This window comes from Lissotriton helveticus, chromosome 8 (genome assembly GCF_964261635.1).
Source record: "Lissotriton helveticus chromosome 8, aLisHel1.1, whole genome shotgun sequence".
NCBI lineage: Eukaryota > Metazoa > Chordata > Amphibia > Caudata > Salamandridae > Lissotriton > Lissotriton helveticus.
In genome coordinates this window covers 1,393,893,705-1,393,915,970 of record NC_136069.1, presented here as the reverse complement: position 1 = coordinate 1,393,915,970, position 22,266 = coordinate 1,393,893,705, and the positions used below count along the sequence as shown (strand labels likewise).

General features: G+C 47.0%; 1 protein-coding gene across 11 annotated transcripts in view; it reads left to right on the top strand.

Moving 5' to 3' along the window:
- The window catches only part of LOC144771984 (stomatin-like), a 981,083-nt gene that overhangs the window by 774,830 nt on the left and 183,987 nt on the right, over window positions 1–22,266 (top strand). For 10 of the 11 annotated variants that reach the window (XM_078656206.1, XM_078656207.1, XM_078656202.1 and 7 more), the window contains one exon: window positions 6,121–6,324. The exons of the other annotated variant lie outside the window; for it this stretch is intronic. In XM_078656206.1, coding sequence (XP_078512332.1) covers window positions 6,121–6,324 — 204 coding nt within the window. The remainder of the gene's footprint in view (window positions 1–6,120; window positions 6,325–22,266) is intronic. 11 annotated transcript variants of the gene reach the window in all.

Genomic DNA, 22,266 nt, shown 5'->3' with positions numbered 1-22,266 from the left:
CACAGCCCAATAGCCGACAACGACAGGTCCGGCGGCGTAGAAGTGGATATATGCATCAATTAATAAACCATTGCGTACTCAAAGAGGAATATTGTCTCACTTTTGATTTTTTTTTTTTGTGTTATTATACTGTCTCTAGAACCTATAGGAGAACATATCAAAATAGATACCATTCTAGACACTTAAACAAAAACTTCGGCAGTGTTCACAGTGCTCTATACCAGGACTTTGACAATGTGTTTATCTAATCATGTCAGGTAGCGTGTGAACTGGTTACGTCCGGGGCAGTTTGACAGACCGTCGCCCCATCGTTTGTCAACCATTGTCACCACTACTCTCGTCCAGTTGTGGGATTGTGTCAATCCTTCCCTCCCTCGTCATCTGAACTGGTTATGTCGTCTTCGGGCAGCGGGTCACATAGATCACCCCGATACCCATTCCAAGGCAGCCACATTGTATTCCACTTACGTGGATTCGCCCTCGCCGTATATACCACTCTTTCTATCAGCATTAACATGTCCATGTTCTTGCACCATTGTGTTAAGGTAGGTGATTCTGCTGTCCCCATTTCTGTGCTATATCCCTTTTAGCCACCATAATGCCTATCGTGGCCCACAGCTGCACCTGGCGAGTGAGATCATTCGGGTCCCATACATTCAGCAGACATGTGTGGGGGTCTGGAGGTAGGGAATCCTCTCGTGTTTGTGAGATGGTGCGCATTACCTGTCTCCAGTAGTCCATTACTATGGGGCAGTCCCAAATAGTGTGTAGGAAAGTTCCTTCCTCCCCGCACCCTCTGAGACAGTAGGGATGTGGCGCCCTGTGGAGCTTGTGCAGGGTGGTCCTGGTGTAATAGATCCGATGCAGTATTTTAACTGCACCAATCGGAACCTAGTCGAAATACCCGCCTCTTTTGGGGATGCCAGTGCTGCATTCCAGTCTGTATCATCCATGTCTCCCAATTCGCCCACCCATTTCTCCCGTAGTGCGCTCGTGGGGTCAGGTAGGTTTTTCAGCAATTTGCGATAACTAAGGGAGGTAGCACTGTGTTGCATAAAGTCGGTAAGCAGTCGGTCTTCCATCGGCGAGGCTTCGGGACGTCTGTGCCTACCGGTATCACTGTCAATAGTGCATGCCGAATTTGCACATATCTATACGTTTCATTTGGGCCTAGGTCGTATTGTTGCTGGAGTTGAGAGAAGGGGACCACAGTTCCCCCTGCCCACAGGTCACCCACTTGTGAAATGCCGATGTTGTCCCACTGCGTGAAGCCCTTGCTGTGCCTCAAATGACCCAGTGCCTTGGTGTCCCATAGCGGGGTCAGTTTAGTAATTCTGCCACCCCATTTCAGCTTCGCCTGTGCCGTATGCCATAACGCCACCGTGTGTTTCGTGGGTCCCTTAAGTTTTGCCGCCAGACCTTTGTGATAAAGTGTCGCCAATAAACTTTGTGTGCCTAGTTGCGCTCGGTCGGCCCGATATGCCGGATCGTCTTGGGATATATGTAGCCATTGATTAATGATTTTTAATTGAGTTGCCCAATAATATATCTGCAAATTCGGCAACGCAATCCCACCTTCATACCAGCTCCTGTTCAGCTTCGCGTGAGCAATCCTGGCAGGGCGGTTCCCCCACAACATACCCGATATCATGGTCGTTACCTGTTTAAAATAGCGTGGCAACACCAGGTAAGGAGTATTCTCCAGCGCATAAAGGAAGCGTGGCAACGCCATCATTTTAAATAGTGCTGCCCTCCCCAACAGTGTTAAAGGCAGAGCCCCCCAATGTTGTACATCACGTCTCAGGCACTCCAGTGGCGGCTTCAGATTCTTGTCGTAAAACTCAGACGAATCTTGGGTGACATGTATTCCGAGGTATTTGAAGGAAGACCCCACTATCACCAGCTGACAGTCAGAGGGCAGGGTCGGTGTTGGGCCGTGCAACTCATAAATGACTGATTTTGTCCAATTTATTGTGTAACCGGACGCCGCTCCAAGGCTGTCGCATAGCCTAAGGGGTTCCGGTACACCTCGCTCTGGTTCCAGCATATCGTCTGCGTAGAGGGACACTCTGTCTTCCCAGCCCTCTCCCCAGTTAATCCCCTTTAGCAGCGGAGTAGTCCTTATTAAAGTTGCGAAAGGTTCCAGTACCAGGGCAAACAGTAGGGGCGACAAAGGGCAGCCCTGGCGTGTCCCCCTAGCCAGCTGTATGGAGTGTGAAATATGACCGTTCGCCGTAACATGCGCCAGCGGGTTGGAGTAGAGGAGTTGTATCCACGATATGAATTTGGGACCGAATCCCATGTGTTCGAGCACTGCAAATAGATATTGCCATTCTACCATGTCGAATGCCATTCTGGCGTCCAGGGACAGTATTGCTGCAGACGCCGTCAGGTGTGGTGCGCGTGCAGTACTCCGTGGACCCGGCGAAGGTTTAGTGCGGTACTCCTGTGTGGCATAAAGCCCGACTGATCCGGGTGGATCAATTGCGAGAGGTGGGGCATCAGTCTACTAGCCAGTAGTTTCGCCAGAATCTTCGCCTCAGCGTTTAGGAGGGAGATTGGGCGATAGGGGGTGCAGTCTGTTGGTGGTTTGCCAGGCTTCGGGATCTCCACAATCGTTGCTGTACGCTGATCTAGTGGGAGCTCAGCATGTTCCAGGCTGTCCCTATACATTGCCAGGAGCGGAGAGCTCAATGTCTCTGACATCGCTTTGTACCATTCTATGGGAATCCCATTGGGGCCCAGTGCTTTGCCAGATTTTACCGCATTGATGGCCAGTTGTAGTTCGCCTGAAGTGAGTTCAGCTTCTAGTTCTTCTATCGCTTCCGATGCAAGTGTTTGCATCGGTATGGCGTTGAAGGCGCTCAGCGCCGCCTCTTTTGTCACCGCCACAGTTAGGGTATATATCTTGTGAAAGTAGTCCGCCAGTTCACTAACTATAGCAGCCGGGCGTGTGAGGAGCGTCCCGTCAGCCGCGCACAGCTGCATTATGCTCTTATTGCCACCCCCTTTCTTGTCCAACCAGGCCAGCATTTTCCCTGCTTTGTCCCCCACGTCGTAAATTCTGTGTGTAGTTGCTGCTATATTGGCTATGGTCTGTTGCTTCATGTGGTCGTCATGTTGCCGTTGACATAACTGTAGCGTATGCAGTGTGGCCAGCGTTGGGTCTGCCATGTGTGCAGTGTTCGCTGTGCGGAGAGCCAGTTCTAGCTCCGTCATTTCCTGTTTTTGTGTACGTTTGTACCCTTCTATCGACGCGATGGCTTGCCCCCTCAAAACTGTCTTGTACGCTTCCCATAATACCGAAGGAGATGCTACCGTCGCCGTGTTTTCAGCGAAGTAGTACCGGGTTGCTTTCTGCAGGTCCTTCCTTATTTTAGGGACCTTGAGGTATCCCGGGAATATCGGGTATACCCTTTTGCGGGTCTTTTCTTGGCAGGAGAGAGACAGTGTCATTGGCAAATAAATTGATCTTTTTAATATGTTTTCAAGAAAATGTATAAGAATTTCAGAGGGGCGCAGCCCCTGAGGCGTAATGGAGAAACCGCCCCTGAGGCCGACAGAGTGCATACCTCCACAGACCACAATGGCAATGAAGGGCATTTCAAAAGAAAGCCAGGCGTCGTGCATCACATTGTAGGAAGATGATTTACTTCCTGGCTTCCGTCTCCTGCTTCAAAACTAGGCAAGCAGGCAGCCCAGACACAAATACATTGTTTTGTTTATAGATATAATCATATCTCTGAATAAATTAAGCTATTTAATATGTTTTTATGTAAATGTATAGGAATTGCAGGGGGGGCGCAGCCCCTGAGCCCTAATGGAGAAACCACCCCTGGCATTCCTTTAATTTGCGAGATGGAGTACCTGCGTACCAGCGCGGATCAGAGTGGGCGCGTAATGCACTAGATCCGGAGTTCGTCCTAGCCCCACTACTATCCTGCTACACCATCCGACTCGCCCAACGATAGTTTCAGGGGTTAACAGCAGCGGTGTCCAACCCGCCATTCCGCAATCGCCACACATCTCGGATGGGGGAGATATCTTCCTGTAGCATTGAGGCCTATTAGGACTGTGGAAGCCGGGGCCCACAGTACTTGTGACGCCAGAGGGGAGGCTCAATCGGTTCGGCCCCTTTGGGCGGTGTTGCCACGATCTGAAGGGGCTGCCGCTGACCTGAAGCGGAGCTGTGGGGAAGTGTTTTCCGCCCGCGGCAGCGACGGTGCCTGAACGCCTGGCAGCGGACGCCTTGAGATCGCCCTGCATGAAGAGCGCTGGAGGGGAGACCGGGCTGTTCGGACTATATTGCGTGGCGGCGCCGCAAGTTTAAAGGTGGACGCCGCGACTCCTCTTCACATTCCGCGGGTGCCTGCTACCCGCGGCAGCAGCGGTGAGTTCTGGGCCGCGCATTACCCCTGGCGAAGCAGTGAAGCATAATCACCACAACCAGCGTATCGTGCATCTGCCGCAGTTTGGCTAATGGTGGCGGTGCGCACCTAACTAGTGTGGCCTTTCCCTGCCTACTCCATTGGAGCAGCATCCACCAAGCAATCTGCCTCAGCAGTGACCCTCTGTATTGATCAACTAGTCCCTTGGAGTGCTGAAGAGCCCCCCCAAGAGCTTAGGGAGGACTTTGAGTGGGTGTTGGCCCCCCTGTGATATCCAGTCACCTTCAAACAGGAGGAGCCGAGGCAAGTGTTCAGGGGGTCAGCACAAGACAACTGTGGGGCGTACACACGGCCGATGCCTCTGAAGCCCGTGTCTCCCTTGGGAAATTTGGTCCCCTGGGTGACTACAGCTGCCTGGGGCTGATTTTTGGGGTTTAATACATTTAGGGGCCGATTCCGATCCGGTAAAATTCTCATCCGTACGATTCGCATCCGGAGCTGTCTCCGTACGACTCGTACACACCGTACGACTGGATGAGTACGATCCGGACCGGGGTATCAGGACGCGATTCGTATAGTCCACGTCAGGTAAGGGCGATTCGTATGGAAAAGCGCACATTCACATACACATCGTACGGTGCGTACCCCCCCATGATCGCAGGGGTACGCACCGTACCCCTGCGATCATGGGGGGTACGCACCGTACACCCAGCGTACATGGGGTACGCACTGTACACCCAGCGTACGTGGGGTACGGTGCGTACACCCCAAGATCGTGGGATACGGTGGGTACACCCCGTGATCGCAGGGGTACGCACCGTACCCCTGCGATCATGGGGTGTACGCACCGTACCCGGGGGGGGCGTTCTGTACCTGTTTTGGGGCGAACTCTGCTTTTACGGCTGTTTTTAGCTTCCGTAGAGAAAGGGTCGTACGGTGCGTACCCAACACGAATCGTACTTGCCGGTTCGGAAAAAGCAGCCGTGAACCGTACAGATGTCGCGTACAGCGGGTTCCGAGGGAGATTCGTACGGGGATTTCATTCGTACGGTCCCTGTACGATTCGTACGGAGTCCAGCTCCTGGTAGGAATCGTACTTCGTCGTACGTACGGGGGACGTTGCAGGTTACGATTCGTACGGGAAAAATGCTCCGAACGGCAATTCGGAGCACATTTTACCGGATCGGAATCGACCCCTCAATGGGGGCGAAGTGAGTAGCAACACTTCTCAAGAGCAAACAGATACTCTAATAGACACTACCAGAACTTCCATATTTTTATTTTAAGCATTGAATAAAGTGAAGCACATAGCTCAGTCTTACTGAGCACAGAGGACGAGATTTAGCTATGCAGATCATTTTAAATCTATAAATGGTATTTTATTTGGAACATTCTGAAAATCTATCTCATGTATGGCATTTCAGCGTTCATAGTCAGTTTTACCTACACCTTGTTACCTTAAATCTGCATGCCTATACCTTATCACTGACCAACAATTTGCAAATGGTTTGGCATGGACTGCTGTTTATTGTGATTTTTTTAGAATGTTCATTTCATGCAGTATCATTAACTGCTGTGTTATCTTTGTTTTTACCCAAACTATTGTTGCAGTTTTTTGTCCTAATTTAGAGACTAGATTAATACAATCACCCAAACCGACTGCAGTATGAGCTGTCACCTAGTCAGGTATAGCCCTCAAAGTAACATCTGAACTTCTTTGCAACATGTACAGGTTCTAACCAAAGATTCTGTAACTATCATGGTTGATGCAGTTGTGTTCTACCGGGTTTTTGAACCCACTGTTGCTGTTACAAAAGTGGACAATGCCAACCAGGCAACGCAGCTGCTAGCGCAAACCACTCTGAGGAACATGCTGGGCACCAAAAACCTCACAGAAATTCTGGTGGATCGTGAAGAGATGGCTGAAAGGATGGGGGTAAGAATTGCTTTTGCATTGTTTTTCTTTTTTCATTCACAAATGTAATTTTTTAAGCTTTACAGTATTCAGTGCAACTGCCTAATTCTGTTACTTCAGTTATTCTGGTAGGTAATAAAACACCAGATAAACTCCTAAACCACTGGAGGCAGTATTGAAAGGCACAACATGAGATTCCCATTCCCAGTTCTGCACCGTGAGATGGAGGACAATGTGGCAATCACATTTTTCCACAGTTCTGAGGTGAAAAACTCAGAATTTTGGGACTTTTCCCAGAACTCTTACTAAAGATAAGGTACTCAGAGAAATGTGGGACATGTGTAGAGTTTCTTGATTAGTACAAGGGATTTTTGTGAATCGCCTGGGTATACCCCTAGAACCAAAGAGAAAGAGAACCAAAATCAATGCATTGCAAATGAATTTGACAGTGTTAGCAAACAGGTAATATTTGTCAACCACATGTCTGGACACCATAAAAAGAGGGTCTAGGGGCGTGGCCAAGCGCGGATCGGAGTGGGCGCGTAGTGCACTAGATCCAGAGTTCGCCCTTGCCCCACGACTATCCTGCTACACCATCCGACTCGCCCAACGATAGTTTCAGGGGTTAACAGCAGCGGTGTCCAACCTGCCGTTCCAGAATCACCGAACATCTCGTATGGGGGAGATATCTTCCTGTAGCATTGAGGCCTATTAGGACTGTGGAAGCCGGGCCCACAGTACTTGTGACGCCGGAGGGGAGGCTCAATCGGTTCGGCCCCTTTGGGCGGTGTTGCCGCGACCTGGAGGGGCTGCTGTGGGGAAGTGCTTTCCGCCCGCGGCAGCGGCGGTGCCTGAACGCCTGGCAGCGGACGCCTTGAGATCGCCCTGCATGAAGAAGGCTGGAGGGGAGACCGGGCTGTTCGGACCATATTGCGTGGCGGCGCTGCAGGATTAAAGGTGCCGCCGCGACTCCTCTTCACATTCTGCGGGTGCCTGCTACCCGCGGCAGCAGTGGTAAGTTCTGGGCCGCGCATTACCCCTGGCAAAGCAGTGAAGCATAATCACCACAACCAGCGTATCGTGCATTTGCCGCAGTTTGGCTAATGGTGGCGGTGCGCACATAACTACTGTGGCCTTTCCCTGCCTACTCCATTGGAGCAGCATCCACCAAGCTATCTGCCTCAGTAGTGACCCTGTGTATTGAGCAACTAGTCCCTTGGAGTGCTGAAGAGCCCCCCCAAGAGCTTAGGGAGGACTTTAAGTGGGTGTTGGCCCCCCTGTGAAATCCAGTCACCTTCAAACAGGAGGAGCCGAGGCAAGTGTTCAGGGGGTCAGCACAAGACGACTGTGGCGCATACACATGGCAGATGCCTCTGAAGCCCGTGGCTCCCTTGGGAAATTTGGTCCCCTGGGTGACTACAGCTGCCTGGGGCTGATTTCTGGGGTCCCTCCCTCCCCTGGGGGGGAACAGACAGTGTGATTGAAGTCCTACCCGGCTGGCGTTGCTGTCAAGAACTGTGGGAGGCAGCACGTCATGCCACTCTGAGTGCCCTGGTCTGGTTGGCAGCTTGCATTGGATACTACTATGGAGCGCATCAAGGGTGCTGGATCCCACGATACGAAACCGGTCCAGTCTAACAAACTGGACCGCTACACAGTCTCCAAAGACGCTCGGGAGGGCCGACTGTCCGAAGATGCTGTCAAGGGGAACCCCAGAAAAGATAAACAGGAACCGTCTCTTAACCCCTTGCATGCTGATGATGAGCTCAGCTCGTCATCAGCGTTACCTGCCGCGTGCTGATGACGAGCTGAGCTCATCCTGAATCGCGGTAATTTTAAAAATGCCGCATACAGGGGGAAAAGCGGCCGCACGCATGCGGTTAAGGATGTCATAGAGGCCATTACTGGAGTCAAAACTTCCCTGGATACTGTGGCGATTGACATTAATCTTATAAGGGCCGATCTTGGAAAACGTAACGAAAAAGTCAAGCAGGTAGAAATCACGACCTCTAGTCTCGTCGAAGACTTCTCGCAGCTACAAAGGGAGGTCCGCAAGCTCCAGGATTCTCGCACCCTCGCGGACCTTAAGTTGGATGACAATGAGGGTTGGCTTTTGCGCAATAATCTTCGCATCCTGGGAATTCTGGAGAAAGCTGAGGGGCAATCCCCAGACCTGTTTATCGAGGACCTCATCCTTAAACACCTCCAACCCAATGGCCTTAGTAAGTTCTTTGTTATTGAACGTTCTCACCGGGTCCCGGGCGGCCGTCCCAAACCGGGCACTCCCCCACGATGGCTCGAGTCATGAACTTTCGCAACAGAGATGTGATTCTCCAGAACTCCAGAGCAGGGGCCCCCCTTTGCTATGAGAACGCCGACATTTCCTTCATTCCGGACTTTACGCAAAGAGTTCAGAAACAGGGCGTTCATTCCTGTCTGTGAAACGCAACCTGAGGGACAGGGGCCTGAAGTACTCGATGCTGTTCCCAGCACGCCTCCGGGTTGAGGAGGAGGGGAGAGCGTGGTTCTTCGACCAACCGGAGGCAGTGGCAGAGTGGATTTAGTATCGAGGTGCAAAGTGTCCTACAGATTGCAACTCCGGGGAACATGCGGACGCTCGACCTCCTTGAGACTAAGGCTTGGAGCATGGCAGCCTGACACTGAGTAACTGGGGACATGGTGGCGGGGTGGGCCGGAGGGGGTGGGGCATGAGTATTTGATTGCAGGGGGTGGGGATTGCGTATGGTCTTCTGCTATCCATCTATTAGGGGCTCTACGAATAATATGGTTAGGGGCAGGGACACGGAGCACACTATTTCTCCCCTCTTTCTTTCTTTGAATTTTTCTGGGGCGACAGGCCCTCTGCAAGTTTTGATTGTGCAGTTCAAAGCCCAGAGTGCAGGGCAGCGGGGTGGGGGTTGTTGGTTTGGGGTATTTTGTTTGTTGGTATGGTGTTCTTTTTGTTACATCGGCATGATATATGACTACATCCTCAGGAAAATAACAGGTGGAATGAATGAAGAGAGTACTTGGCTTAGTGACTCGCAGGACAGACGTAATGGGTGATAAAAATGTTAACATTTTGAGCTGGAATGTTAATGGGTTAGGGGACAAAATCAAACAAAGTGTTGTTATCCAGTACATGAAGAGGCATGCTCCAGATGTAGTTTTGCTCCAGGAAACACACCTGGTTGGGAACCTATGTAAGGCGATGCACAGGAGGGGGATATAAAATGGTTGCACTCTCTGGGTTCACCTCGGGCTCCAGGGGGGTAGGTATTTTGACAAGAAACGCATTTCCACTAGCGGTGAATTCCATGTGGGCGGATGATCGAGGCAGATACGTTGGTGTCTCTGGGATGTGGGAGGGCCGGTTTCTTACGCTCATGTCCGTCTATGTCCCTCCAGGCCTGCAGGGCACAACGTTCGCTAACTTGGGTGCGGTCCTGCTTGCCATTCCGGAGGGGCTCCTAGTGATAGGGGGTGACTTCAAAGCAGTGGTCTATGGTACATTTGACAGGTAACCCCCCCCCCGAGGTGAGGCCACCGGCTTGGTGGTTGCCTGATTTTCTTGAGGCAATGGGGCTGGTTGATGGATGGAGAGTATACCTTCCAGACCAGATACAACACACCTTTCAATCTGGGGCACACCACAGTCTCTCCCGTTTAGACTATTGTCTTGTTCCTGCCGCACAAGCCACCTGTATAAACGAAATCAAACACTTAGCTACGGGTATTTCCGATCACTTGCCTGTCTGGGTTCATATGCTAATCAATACGGGCACGTCGGAAAGGTTAGCTCCTATTAACCCTTGGTACCTGCGCAACCCTAAGATCTGTAAAGACCTTATTAAGACCATTGACGAATATTTATCTGAAAATGTGGGTTCTTTATCCTCTTCCCAGATCCTATGGGAAGCGTTTAAGATGGTGATTCCGGTACAAGCCTTGTCTCTAATATCTGGCTCCAAAAGAGATAAGCAGAAGGAAGTGCTTAAGCTCAAGGCTGATATTTACAGGCTAGAAAGCGACCTGGAATTTGGGGTGACGCCGGAGAATCTCCTTCTGCTGAGCCTAAAGCAACATGAATACAGCACTTTAGTCTCTGATAGGGCCAAGGCCCTCAGTAGGGAACAGCAGGGCAGACTTTACGATCTGGGAGATAAAGCCAGGAAGCTCATAGAAAGGTTAGACAGAAAGGAATGGGCAAACCGGCCGGTCCTGGAGCTTGTAGTAGAGGGTGGGGTCTCAATTATGGAACCTAAGGACATAGTCGATAGGTTTGATGGTCATTTTCAAACGTTTACACATCAGTGAATCCCCACACAGAAACAGACTCTAATGACCTATTACAGGATATTAAGCTCCCCTGTCTCTCCCTGGAGTATCGAGACTTTATGGACAGCCCTCTTACGATAGACGAGATTGCGCTAGCAATCCGCTCTTTAAACTCCGGGAAATCGCTGGGCCCCAATGGACTCCCCATTGAACTTTACAAACTTAAGCCAGACAAACTTGCCCCCTATCTGAAAGCCATGTTTGAAGAATCTAGGGAAGCGGGAATGCTCTCCCGGGAGCAGAGGATAGCTACCATTATCACTATCCATAAGGAAGGGAAGGCTAAAACAGACTGTGCCTCTTATAGGCCCATCTCTCTTCTAAATGCAGAACCTAAGACATTAGGCAAACTACTAGCTAACCGCCTGGTGAAAGTGATCAGTGGCCTAGTATATCCGGATCAATCTGGTTTTATGCCCCATAGAAATACGGCCCTCAACCTGCGCAGAATCCACGGGATGGTGGATAGAGCCCACACCCTTCGAGAACCGGCTGTGATCGTGTTACTAGACGCAGCCATTGCCTTTGATACAATTGAGTGACCCTATCTATGGGCAGTCTTAGCGAAGTTAGGATTTGGTCCGAAATATATTCACTGGGTGCGAAAGTATCGGCCGTTTTTCGCTTAGTCGGGGAACTCGATAGGGTTGCCCACTATCCCCTCTTCTTTTCTCCTTGGCTTTGGAACCCTTTGCTGCTTGGATCCATTAGGATTCGATGATAAGGGGGCTGCGATGTTCCCCCGGATGGGAGGACCGCATATCTTTATACGCAGACGACATACTACTTTATTTAGCCTCCCCTAAGAAATCTCTTACAGTAGTACTAGACATCCTTACAATCTTAAGAAGAGTCTCTGGACTCTCCATCAACTGGGTAAAATCCCTCCTATTTGTACTGAGCTGTGATCCCCCTGTTCCACCTCGAGACTGTCAAATACAAATCAACACGGCCGGATTTAAATATCTTGGAATTTTTATCTCACTTGACCCCGCAGTCCGTTATACCCAAAATCTTCTTCCCCCTGTTCGAAGACTCAAAAGCGACATTGCCAGTTGGAAGACACTTTCTTTTTCACTTCTGGGCAGGGCCGCCCTATTCAAAATTATGGCCTTACCACGATTCCTCTATGCCCTACAAAACACCTTTGATCTAGTTCCAGCTCATTACTTTAGGGAGATTGAGGGCCTGCAGAGAGACTTATTGTGGGATGGTAGACCCCGAATCGCCCTTAATAAACTAACGCTAAACTGATATGACGGAGGCATTAGCCTCCCGGATATCAAGAAATACTATTGGGCATCTCAACTGGCGGCCATTAATCATTGTACATGTGGTTGTGCGGACTATCCGGGCTTCTGGGAGGCACCTACGGCAGAGCCTTGTATTCCCGACCTAAAAGATTTGTGTTAACGGGTCCCACGAAACATTCTGTTCAAATTTGGCATAACGCCACCAACACACTTGGTTGGAGACATAAATTGACTTTGGCCACCCCTCTTTGGGACTCGGAGCAGTTGGGCGACCTATGGAAATAAGTGGGATCTGATCGGTATCTCGGCTATCAAGGATATCTGGGGAAAAGATGGGATCAAGTCCTTCAGTACGCTTCAGAGCGAGTATGAGCTTGCAAACACAGAGTACTTTTGTTATGCTCAGGTCTCACACTGACTCCAATCATTGCTGCCTAAGGGTTCCAATCCACTGGAGGCCTCTCCCCTGGAAGACAGAATTCTAGATGGTCACCTGCCCGACAAAACAATCTCATTAATATACAAAAAGTTAATCAATCACATGGCAAACCATCTACAGACATTGCGGGATAAGTGGACACAGGATGGGATAGAATTGGATGACGAGGATTGGCAAGTGGCAATATCCTCCCCTAAAGAGGTGGCTATTCCAGCACGCTTGTGACTGGTACAGCTTAAAATCCTTCATACGATCTATATAACTGGGCCCCGGTTGGTACTTATGGGGTGGTCGGACACAGGCAAATGTAAAAAGGGTTGCGGCCTCACCAGAACATTCATGCACACCATCTGGGAATGCTCACATATTAGCTTCTACTGGCTTCAAATACACGACACAATCTATGAGGTGTTACCTGTTTTTCTCCGTCCGGAGGCATGACGATGTATTCTAAATATTTGGGAGCCCACAGACCTGAACACTTCCCAAACGCAATGTGTCACACTTGGGTTCATGTTGGCCAAATGAAACATCGCTCAACTGTGGGGGGCAGCACATTCGCCTACTCTAGATGCCTGGGAGAATGACCTTGATTGGTGTATGTTTAGAGAAAAAACTGTATATCTGGCAAGGGGTTGTCCTACAAAGTGGTCCCGTATTTGGAATCCATGGAATGCATATAGAGGGGAGATTTGTATACCGCCTCGAAGTGTTGAACATGATGACCCCGTATCCCCATGCTATTCCTCTCTATGATGTGGCCAATGTATCAATTCACCCATGCATACTGTAATGTGTAATCTATGCGACCCTCTGCACTGTATTGTGTTGCCGATGTGTGTTTCAATAAAAAGATTTAAAAAAAAAAAGAGGGGCTTCAATGTTCCCACCAAAAAATGTTAGAGCCATTCAGAAATCACGAAGATTAGAAAAAGCACATCAGCAGGCGAAACACCAATGACAAAAACTTCTTATATTATTTCTGGTACTTGAAAAAGAAAGGGATGGTGTCTAGCAATACTTGTGTGTGTTTACAGAAGCCAGAGAGGAACATCAACCTCCTAGTTTAGAGGTAAGGATGATTATGGGACACAGACAGCGCCTAGCCCCTGGTAAGAGGTAAAAATCTAAGAGATAATAAGGAGCTCACAACAGATCATTATAGTCTTGATGGTTCCTGCCACCTGACTAGCCAACGGGATACTGGACTACTGCAAATTGATGGATCCGGCCTCCTGACTAGCCAATGGGTGCTGGACCACCTCAATAGATGAATCCGGCTACCTGACTACCTAACAAGGTGTTGCACCACTCCAGTGGATGGATTCAGCCACTTGACTAGCCAGTGAGGTGCTACACTAATATAATTGTTGGAACCGGCTAGTTGGCTAGCCAACTAAGTGCTGCACCAATGTAATTGATGGATCTGGCTAGCTGGATAGCCAACAGGGTGGTGCACCACTCCAATTGATAGATCCAGCCACCTGACTAGCCAGCGAGGTGCTGCACCAATGTAATTGATGGATCCAGCTAGTTGGCTAGCCAACAGGGTGCTGCAACACTCCAATAGATGAATTTGGCTAGCCAACGGGGTGCTGCAGCACTGCAATTGCGGGGCCCAATGACAGAAACTGATTTAGGCTATGCAGAGTCTATTGCGCTTACACAGCAGAGTGATTTCTCAGCTACACCTTTACATGCTAAAAACTGACAATAGGGCGCCTTTTCTTTTTTTGTTGTTGAAAATTTAAACATTTGACAAAAAAGACAAGATTATAGCAAAAGATAGTGCTTAATTATGAACACTGCATGGACAGCATAAATCAACACTAGAGTTTCAAAAGATCTTCTTATTAGGTTCAAATCTATTGAAAATGTGTATACGCACAATTTACGTAAGATAGAAGAGTGAAAACATGTTCATGAGTTGAATTATCGTATGCATGTTTAAAATAACTCTAAACCAGTGCTAAAATACAATTTTAAAAGTGCATCGACAACACCTAGTTCAGCGCAACCGACAGCAGCGATTATCAGTAAGAACACATTGAAACTGACCCACTATAAATAACTGTGTCCTCATACCCTGTTTCGGTCCATGACATCTCATTACCAGTGGTGGCTCTCAGAGGTAACACTGTGGGGCGGTGAGGCGGGGCTGGGTGCGGGGGTAGTGGAGTCCGACATACGACAGCAAAGGTGAACGTAAATACATAAATATCTGCCGTATGTCGGACTCCACTAACCCCCACCCAGCCCCACCCCTGCTCACCTCACTGCCCCACTGCATTACCTCTGCAAGCCGCCACTGCTCATTACTTAACAAAGGGCTTGTATAGATCTTACTGAAAAAAATGTGTTTTGGACCTCTATACAGATGCTGTGACAGCCTTCGCAGACAATATGTAACCCGGTCCCATCCATCGCCACTGCAGACAGCATTTATCAGATCTCTTATTATGACTGCGATTTCTGCAAACTATATTTCTTTTCAGGGCGTTTATTATCTCCAAATCGACTTCATCTCATTTTAAACTGACTCTTTTCTCCAAACATAAAAATGGAGATGCTATTTAGATAATTTTTGTTTTGTTTAGTAGTTCACCAAATCATTACATTACTTATTACATAACTTAACAATCTTAACAATCTCTGTAATTGCCTAAAATGTACTCATGAGGTGAGCCATAAATCCATAATCATAAATCAGTTTGTTACATCTCACCTTTAAGAATACTGAAGGAAAGCCCTGCACTTCCATATATACAGAATCAACCAATAAATCTGTCTTTTATAATACAGGAGTGATAGGTCCAGAGCTTTACCTGTAAGCTAAATGATGACTTCTTGTTAAAAAACTCCCAAAAACGTCACAAGTGCCATTACTGATATCACTCCACCTTATTTATTACTCGCAAATGCCATTTTCTTTAGGTATAATATTTTCATGTTTTGAAAAACATAGATGTTTGAATATTTTCAAATGCACAGAGACACTAATAACACAATTTGTACAACAGAAACTAATCACAAAATATATACAAAAAATGTGAAAAAACATGACACCATTAAATACAAATGTTTCTCAAGCCCAGGTTCTGTTTTTTTTAAACTTGCCGTATGAGCTTCCATTATTATCTAGTATTTTTTAGCTCCGTATTGTAAGGGCTCTATCCAAACAGTGTCCATACTGAGCTCAGGGAGAAATAGTTAGAGGAGGCCGAACCGCCTTTGCGGCGTGAATGCCGGCCACTGCACTGTGGAGCTAATGCCCATGCCTCCTGAGGTGAGGCGGTAGAGCCCACTGCTAGGATTATCGATCGCCGCGCTGGTCTTTGAGTGGACGCGCTGATCTGGGAGCTCGAGGCTCTGATCCGCTTTGCAACATGGCTGCACCCCTCTGCACCCTGGAAGCTGAGAGCCCAGGCTCCTGAGGAGCTGCTTGATGAGCCCTCCTGCCAGTGGAGATTCCGAGCATAGCTCGTTCCAGTGTGGCTGGCTAGAGGGGACTGAACCACGGAGTGGAAGAGAACTCCCATTGCAGTGCCAGCTGAGTCGGATCAAGTACATCTGCTGCTCCTTGAGCCCATAGTGAAGACTCCTTGGTCCTGGCAGCTCGTCCTCCTCCCCCAGTTGCCGGAACCACACAGCCTTGCATGAAGGCTCTTTGCTTTGCATGCCTCACCTCCACCCCCCTCCCTCCCTCAGTTTAGGAGCATCAGAGCTTTCACACCTGTCATCAGGAAAAGTAGATCTATGTGGCCATTTTCCTACAGGCCATTCATCATCCAATTTTCCAGCACTCAAAATGGCGGAATCTATAACAAAATATATTAAAAAAAATAACAAAAAGTGAAAGAGGACCACCAAGCAAATGGAAAGACTAGAGAAGACACCTGCAAAGTGGCAGCCATCTTGTAACGGCTCCCAACCTACTGTGAAACCTCCTAGAACAAGGAATTCTAACACAACCACAGAAAACTCTCCGAAACACTATTCTTTGACTCCTCCTTCAACGCTAAGAAAAGTGTTATAATCAATGACCTCTTATTTTTCACAAGAAAAATGGCCAAATGGCGAACTACCTTTTCCAAGCTACTAATCATCCATGGCAAGAAAAATATTCCCTACGGAAACAGGATCACAACAACACCCGCACAAAATCTTAGAGCCACCCTGAATATAACTTCCTACAATAATTGCACTGTTCTTATTCAACAGCCAATAATGACCTAGAACTATTTGACACATATTTTCCACACTAAAAACCCACACCAACACTCCACCCAGTGTCCTCCAGGACCTAACTATCACCTCTATACCTATCTCTCCTTAATCTCAGCGACCTGCTCCCTTACCTAGAACCCTCGAAAGAAGCATTAACAACTCACCTCCCTTAATACCCAATCTCCGACCCTCCTTATTTCTATATTCCACCACCACCCCTATCCCCATAACCCTCTCCCCTCTCCACAACCATTTCCCAACCGCCAGAGAATGTCACCACGACAAGGCAACACTAGCGAATTGTAAAACAGCCCCCAACACACGCATACCCCACTCATTTTCGACTACCTCTCCCCCAGCTACTCAAACCTACCACACTGCCATCACAGTCACCGAACCCTCCAGCAATGCTATCCCCAGCCCTCTCTGCCTGCCGATCCTGCCTCCCCTAGACTTACTCAAAACCCATACTAACCTCACTTCCCGGAATCTACAAAACATAATCCTAGAAATCAGAAACATATTATAACTTGCAGATAACTCTCCCTCTAAACTCAATCATCTTCAAAGCTCTCTAGAGCTCCAGCCAACAACGTGATTAACACTATCGCACTGCCTCTGACTAATCGACCTTTACGTACACGCAAACACCCCAACTACTTAACGGACTTGGAAATGTTATCTCCTGGAATATTGCAGGTTTGGGTACTAAGATGCAGGACTGCAACTGGATTAGGTACATTAAACGGTTCCAAATCATTTGTTTGTAGGAAACATGGTCAACTGATTGTAATTTCTTCCTTGAAGCGTATAAAGCTTATTACGTCCCTGCTTTAGCGCAGAATAGGGGCAGACCCAAAGGGGGATTGGTTGTGTTTATTTCCATTGCATTTACCTGCAAAATACGGAGGATTTCATCAAGTCTTACTGGTCTTATTGGACTAGTTCTAACGGGGGAAAACTGTACGGCCGGAATAGTTAATTTTTATAATGCTATTAATTCTTATACTGCTTCCAGTCAGATAGTGGCATTGAATGTTTTTATTAATAGTTCTATGAAGGACTGCGCCCATAATCTCATGGTGATGGGGGGTTTTAATGTGCACCCCTGTGGGGACCCTCTCTTTAAAAGTATTATGGACTTCAATTGTCAACGCTGTGAGGATTTTCATTTTGAGCATACAATTGAGGGGGAACATTTAAATACTATGCTCTGTGACCTAGATCTAATGGCGACAATGGCCCTGACGGACCCTATCACATGCTTTGAGACACCTACCTTCAAGGGTAATGGGAAGGGAACCTTCATAGATTTTGTTCTTTTAACACCAGGAATGCAGTCTTTTGTGGGCTCATTTACCATTGAAGCCACTGAATATAGTGATCAAAATCCACTTACTGTTCACTTGAGGGGTCCGTTGATAATTAAAGAAGGAGTGAACATCCCCATTGGAATGTTGAGTACTATAGATGGGAGACGTCGCTTGAAATGGTCCATGATCACCCCAGATGCGTTGTACAAGGAAATTAAAGTCACATGTGCAGATGAGATTATGGCATGTACGCAAGAAGGTGCACAGCCAACTATTGTCCTTAAGGCTTTTCAACACTTAGCAGATAAGGTCACACAGTTATTATCCGCACCAGCAAAGAAGTTAGATATTAAAGGACCTAAATGGTTTAATCATGCTTGTTCAAAAGCTGCCAGAAATTTAAGACTAGCACTGGCAGCGAAACCAAGGATAAAGGCAAATGTCCAGTTGTGTCGGAGAACATATAATAATACTATTGCTAGACACAAGGAGTTCCTCAGGGAAGAGGCATGGAGGGAGATCCTTGACCCTGATACCTTGCAGAGTAGCACTAGATTTTGGGCAATGATGAAGAAACCAGTTTTAGCTCAAGAGCCGGGTGACGGTCTAGAATGTCACATAACTAAGGAGGAGTGGGAAGCACATTTCAAGAAGTTGTACTGCTGCACATTGGATGAGTCTTTTAGCCCTGCCCTCGTAGATAGGGGAGAGAAAATATGTTTTTATAGAGGTGAGGTGACTGAGGGTATTGTGGGGCTAACAGCTGGGAAAGCGCCAGGGCCCGACGGGATCCCCCCTGACTTATATAAGTCTGACCCTAGTTTTTGGGCACCCATCCTAGAGTCTGTTTTTAATGCTGCGGTGAAAGAAGGGTGGCCGCAATCTTGGGGTGTGTCTACAATTGTCCCGGTTTTTAAGAAGGGGGACAGGGGTAGCCCACTCTGTTACAGACCCATTTCCCTAATAGACTCTATGGTCAAAATTGTAGGAAGAATTGTACTGCAGAGACTTACTGTTTGGGCGGAGGAAAACAATATTTTGTCCATCTCTCAGTATGGTTTCTGCAGAGGCCGTTCTACAATAACTCAGTGCCTCAACCTCTTTTTAATATTAAGTAAGTATGCTGTAGTGCAAAAGGGTACCATCCATCTCGCCTTCATGGACTTGTCCTCTGCTTTCAACTTTGTAAACAGGGGAAAGCTGTGGCAGTCCATGAGGGTGAAGGGGGTAGACAGCGGGGTGGTTGACTTCCTGGTTGATTTGCATAACAACACCAGGGCCAACGTGAGATACTCACAAGATCTGAGTGTCACGGACAATTTTAGTATTGGTAAGGGTGTACGGCAGGGTTGCATCCTGGCCCCCTTCCTTTTTAATTTTTATATTAATGAGCTAGATGGCGTGTTACAGAATGTGCAGGCTGATTGTCCTAGAGTAGGTAGGAGGGGAATTCCTATACTACTTTATGCAGATGATGCGGTTTTAATCTCAAGAACAGAGAAGGGTCTCCAATCCCACTTGAATGGATTTAATTTATTTATGACGGAGAGAGATCTTATGGTCAATAATACTAAGTCTTTTGTCATGCAAGTAGGTCAGCAACCAAAAAGGTCTTTCATATTTAAGATTGGTGAAGCGGTAATTCCCTCAACAACAACTTTCTCTTACTTAGGGGTTCTATTTGACACTAAATTAAACTGGACCCATCAACTTGTAAAAAATAAAGGAGAACTAGTGAGGGTCAATGCTTCCATTTTTAATTTTGCTGCTAAGTTAGGGAAAAAACCCATTTGTGCCATGTTGAAATTGTACAATGCGAAGTCTGTGGCAACTGCAATTTATGGCAGTGAAATTTGGGGGTATGTTGGTGGGGAGCAACTACAGATTGCTGAGAATCAATTTCTGAAGCGTCTCCTGTGTGTCCCTACTGGCACGTTCAATTTTGTTGTCCATGAGGAGCTGGGGACGCTTTATTTAGGTGACTTGTTTTCCCTGCGACCCCTGATCTGTTGGTTAAAATTATGGATGAATGAGGACATACCCTTAACGCATCTCATTATGAAGGACTTTTTGGGTCAGGATATGGCAATGCATTCCCCTTGGCTAAAATATCTGAAGTCTAACTTTGCAAGGCTTGGGCGACCAGAACTTTTTGAAAACCCAAGCCAAATTGTGAAAGGGGACCTGGAGTCCAATAAACGGATATTCCTGATGAACAGGAGGACCCTGAGAGAAGAGGTGGAGCTCCAGAGACACAGTGTGAGGAAATTTGTCATGCTTAAAACCTGTGAAACCCGTGAACCGTATTTTGCTGGTTCACTGACCTCTCATGAAAAATTTCTGCTGACTAGATTTAGGTTTAACCTGTTCCACCATCTGCTGATCAGGCCCAAAACTGACATTTTTAAAAAATTGGCAGCACCCTGCGGCTGCGACGGAAAGTCTCCGCAGGATATGCTGCATTTTATCTTTTTATGTAAATGTTATGAATTCCCACGTAAACGCTATCTAGTAACTCTTTTAAAAAAACTTGGTTTTATACCAATTAGACCGGCACTATTGTATTTGCAGCTTTTGCACAGTGACAGTATTTTCCAAATTAAGGAATTTTTAAAACTAACTGTTAGACTGAGAAACTGTTTGGACCAGTAATGTAACTCTGTGAAATTTTGAGCTTGATGTTTTTAAAAACATTGTGCTATTGGGTGGAAATAATATTTTTATAGCACGGACTCTTCTATATGAAATGTGTGTACTTTCTGTTCTTTTGTGACAATGTATTTGTTATTGTATATGCACTTTTATGGTTTGCAAAAGAACCGAAATAAAGTATTTAATGAATGAATGAATGGAAATCCAAACTTTATTACTTCTCTACGAAACTCTTACTTGCTCCATCACTAATAAGGAAGTACTCTCTATTCTTACAGTCCCCATCAACCCAAACTGAACATCCCAACCAAATCACAAAACGATAAACCCGAATAACCTTCAAATAATAACCCCTACCTCCGAAAATCATGATCCTTCTTCAGAAAATGCCTCAAACCAGATCTCCTGCCTCCTACTAAACTGCCGCTCAGCCGTAAAACATGAATCTGACATAGCCGACCTCATGGACATAACCATCCTCATGGAAACCTGGCTCACAGAATCATCCTCGCCATACCTAGACCTTCTAGTCCCCCCAAACTACAACATCATAAGACTAGACAGGCGTAACAAAAAGGGTGGAGGCATCGCCTGCATACATCGATCCAACATAACTATCTCGAAGTTTCACTCCGAACCCCTGAATTCTTGTGAATACCTAGGAATTTCCCTAAACTCCTCAGACAACCACTCCCACAAACTACATATACTCTACAATCCCCCAGGTAATAAAGTGTTTTTTACAGACCAATTTATGGAAATCATTAAAACTAACTGGACCCCTCGTTTCAATGACATATTTCTTGGCGACTTCAATGTCCATTGGGAAGACCCCTAGACAAGCAGGTCAATGCAATCAAAATATTCCTAGCTGACCATTCCCTGACCCAAGCCATCTTAAAGCCCACTCACTCCAAAGGTGCTACACTTGACTGGATCATCACTGAAGACAAAATGATTGAATCTATCTCGATCACCCCTTGTGATTAGTCAGACCATCACATTATTACCTTCCAAATTCCCTCCACTAGAAAGAAAATGTACTCACAGCAAATCAAGCCTAAACACTGGATAAGAGACAGGGAAAACCTCAACTGGAACAACCTAGCCGCCCATTGTAAGAAAGTTTTCACTCCTCCCAATAACATGTCAGACATCAGTCACCTCACAGCTCACTACAACTCCACTATGACCAAAGTCTTTGACCAAGTAGCCCCACCAAAACTCAAAAGAATACCAGACAAAGACAAAAACCCATGGTTCAATAGAGCCCTGAATGAAGAGAGACGTAAACTAAGATTAACTGAATGGAAATGGAGATAACATACCTCCAGCTCAAACTACCTGGGAAATCTAGAAGCTCCTATAACAAAAGGATTCCACAATCAAAAAAAACCTTCTTCAGATCAGAACTAGACAATGCAAATACAGACCGAAGAAACTCTTTGAAATGCTAAAACAACAATCTAACAAATTGGCCAAAAACGCACTCTTGACCTCCAAATCACAGCTTAGTAGTGAAGAATTGTCCTCATTCTTCACAGCAAAAACCAATTCCCTCCAATTTGAACTAAGGACGGAAGCAACTAAAGCAGCTACCCTAAAGAACACACAAGCTGAAAATCTTAAACATCTTGATCTGCCTTTGCCCAAAAATAACTATCATTGGTCTACATTCAAACTTTACGATATCAGTGACATCACCCAAATCTTAACAACTATCAAACTCAATAACCACTTC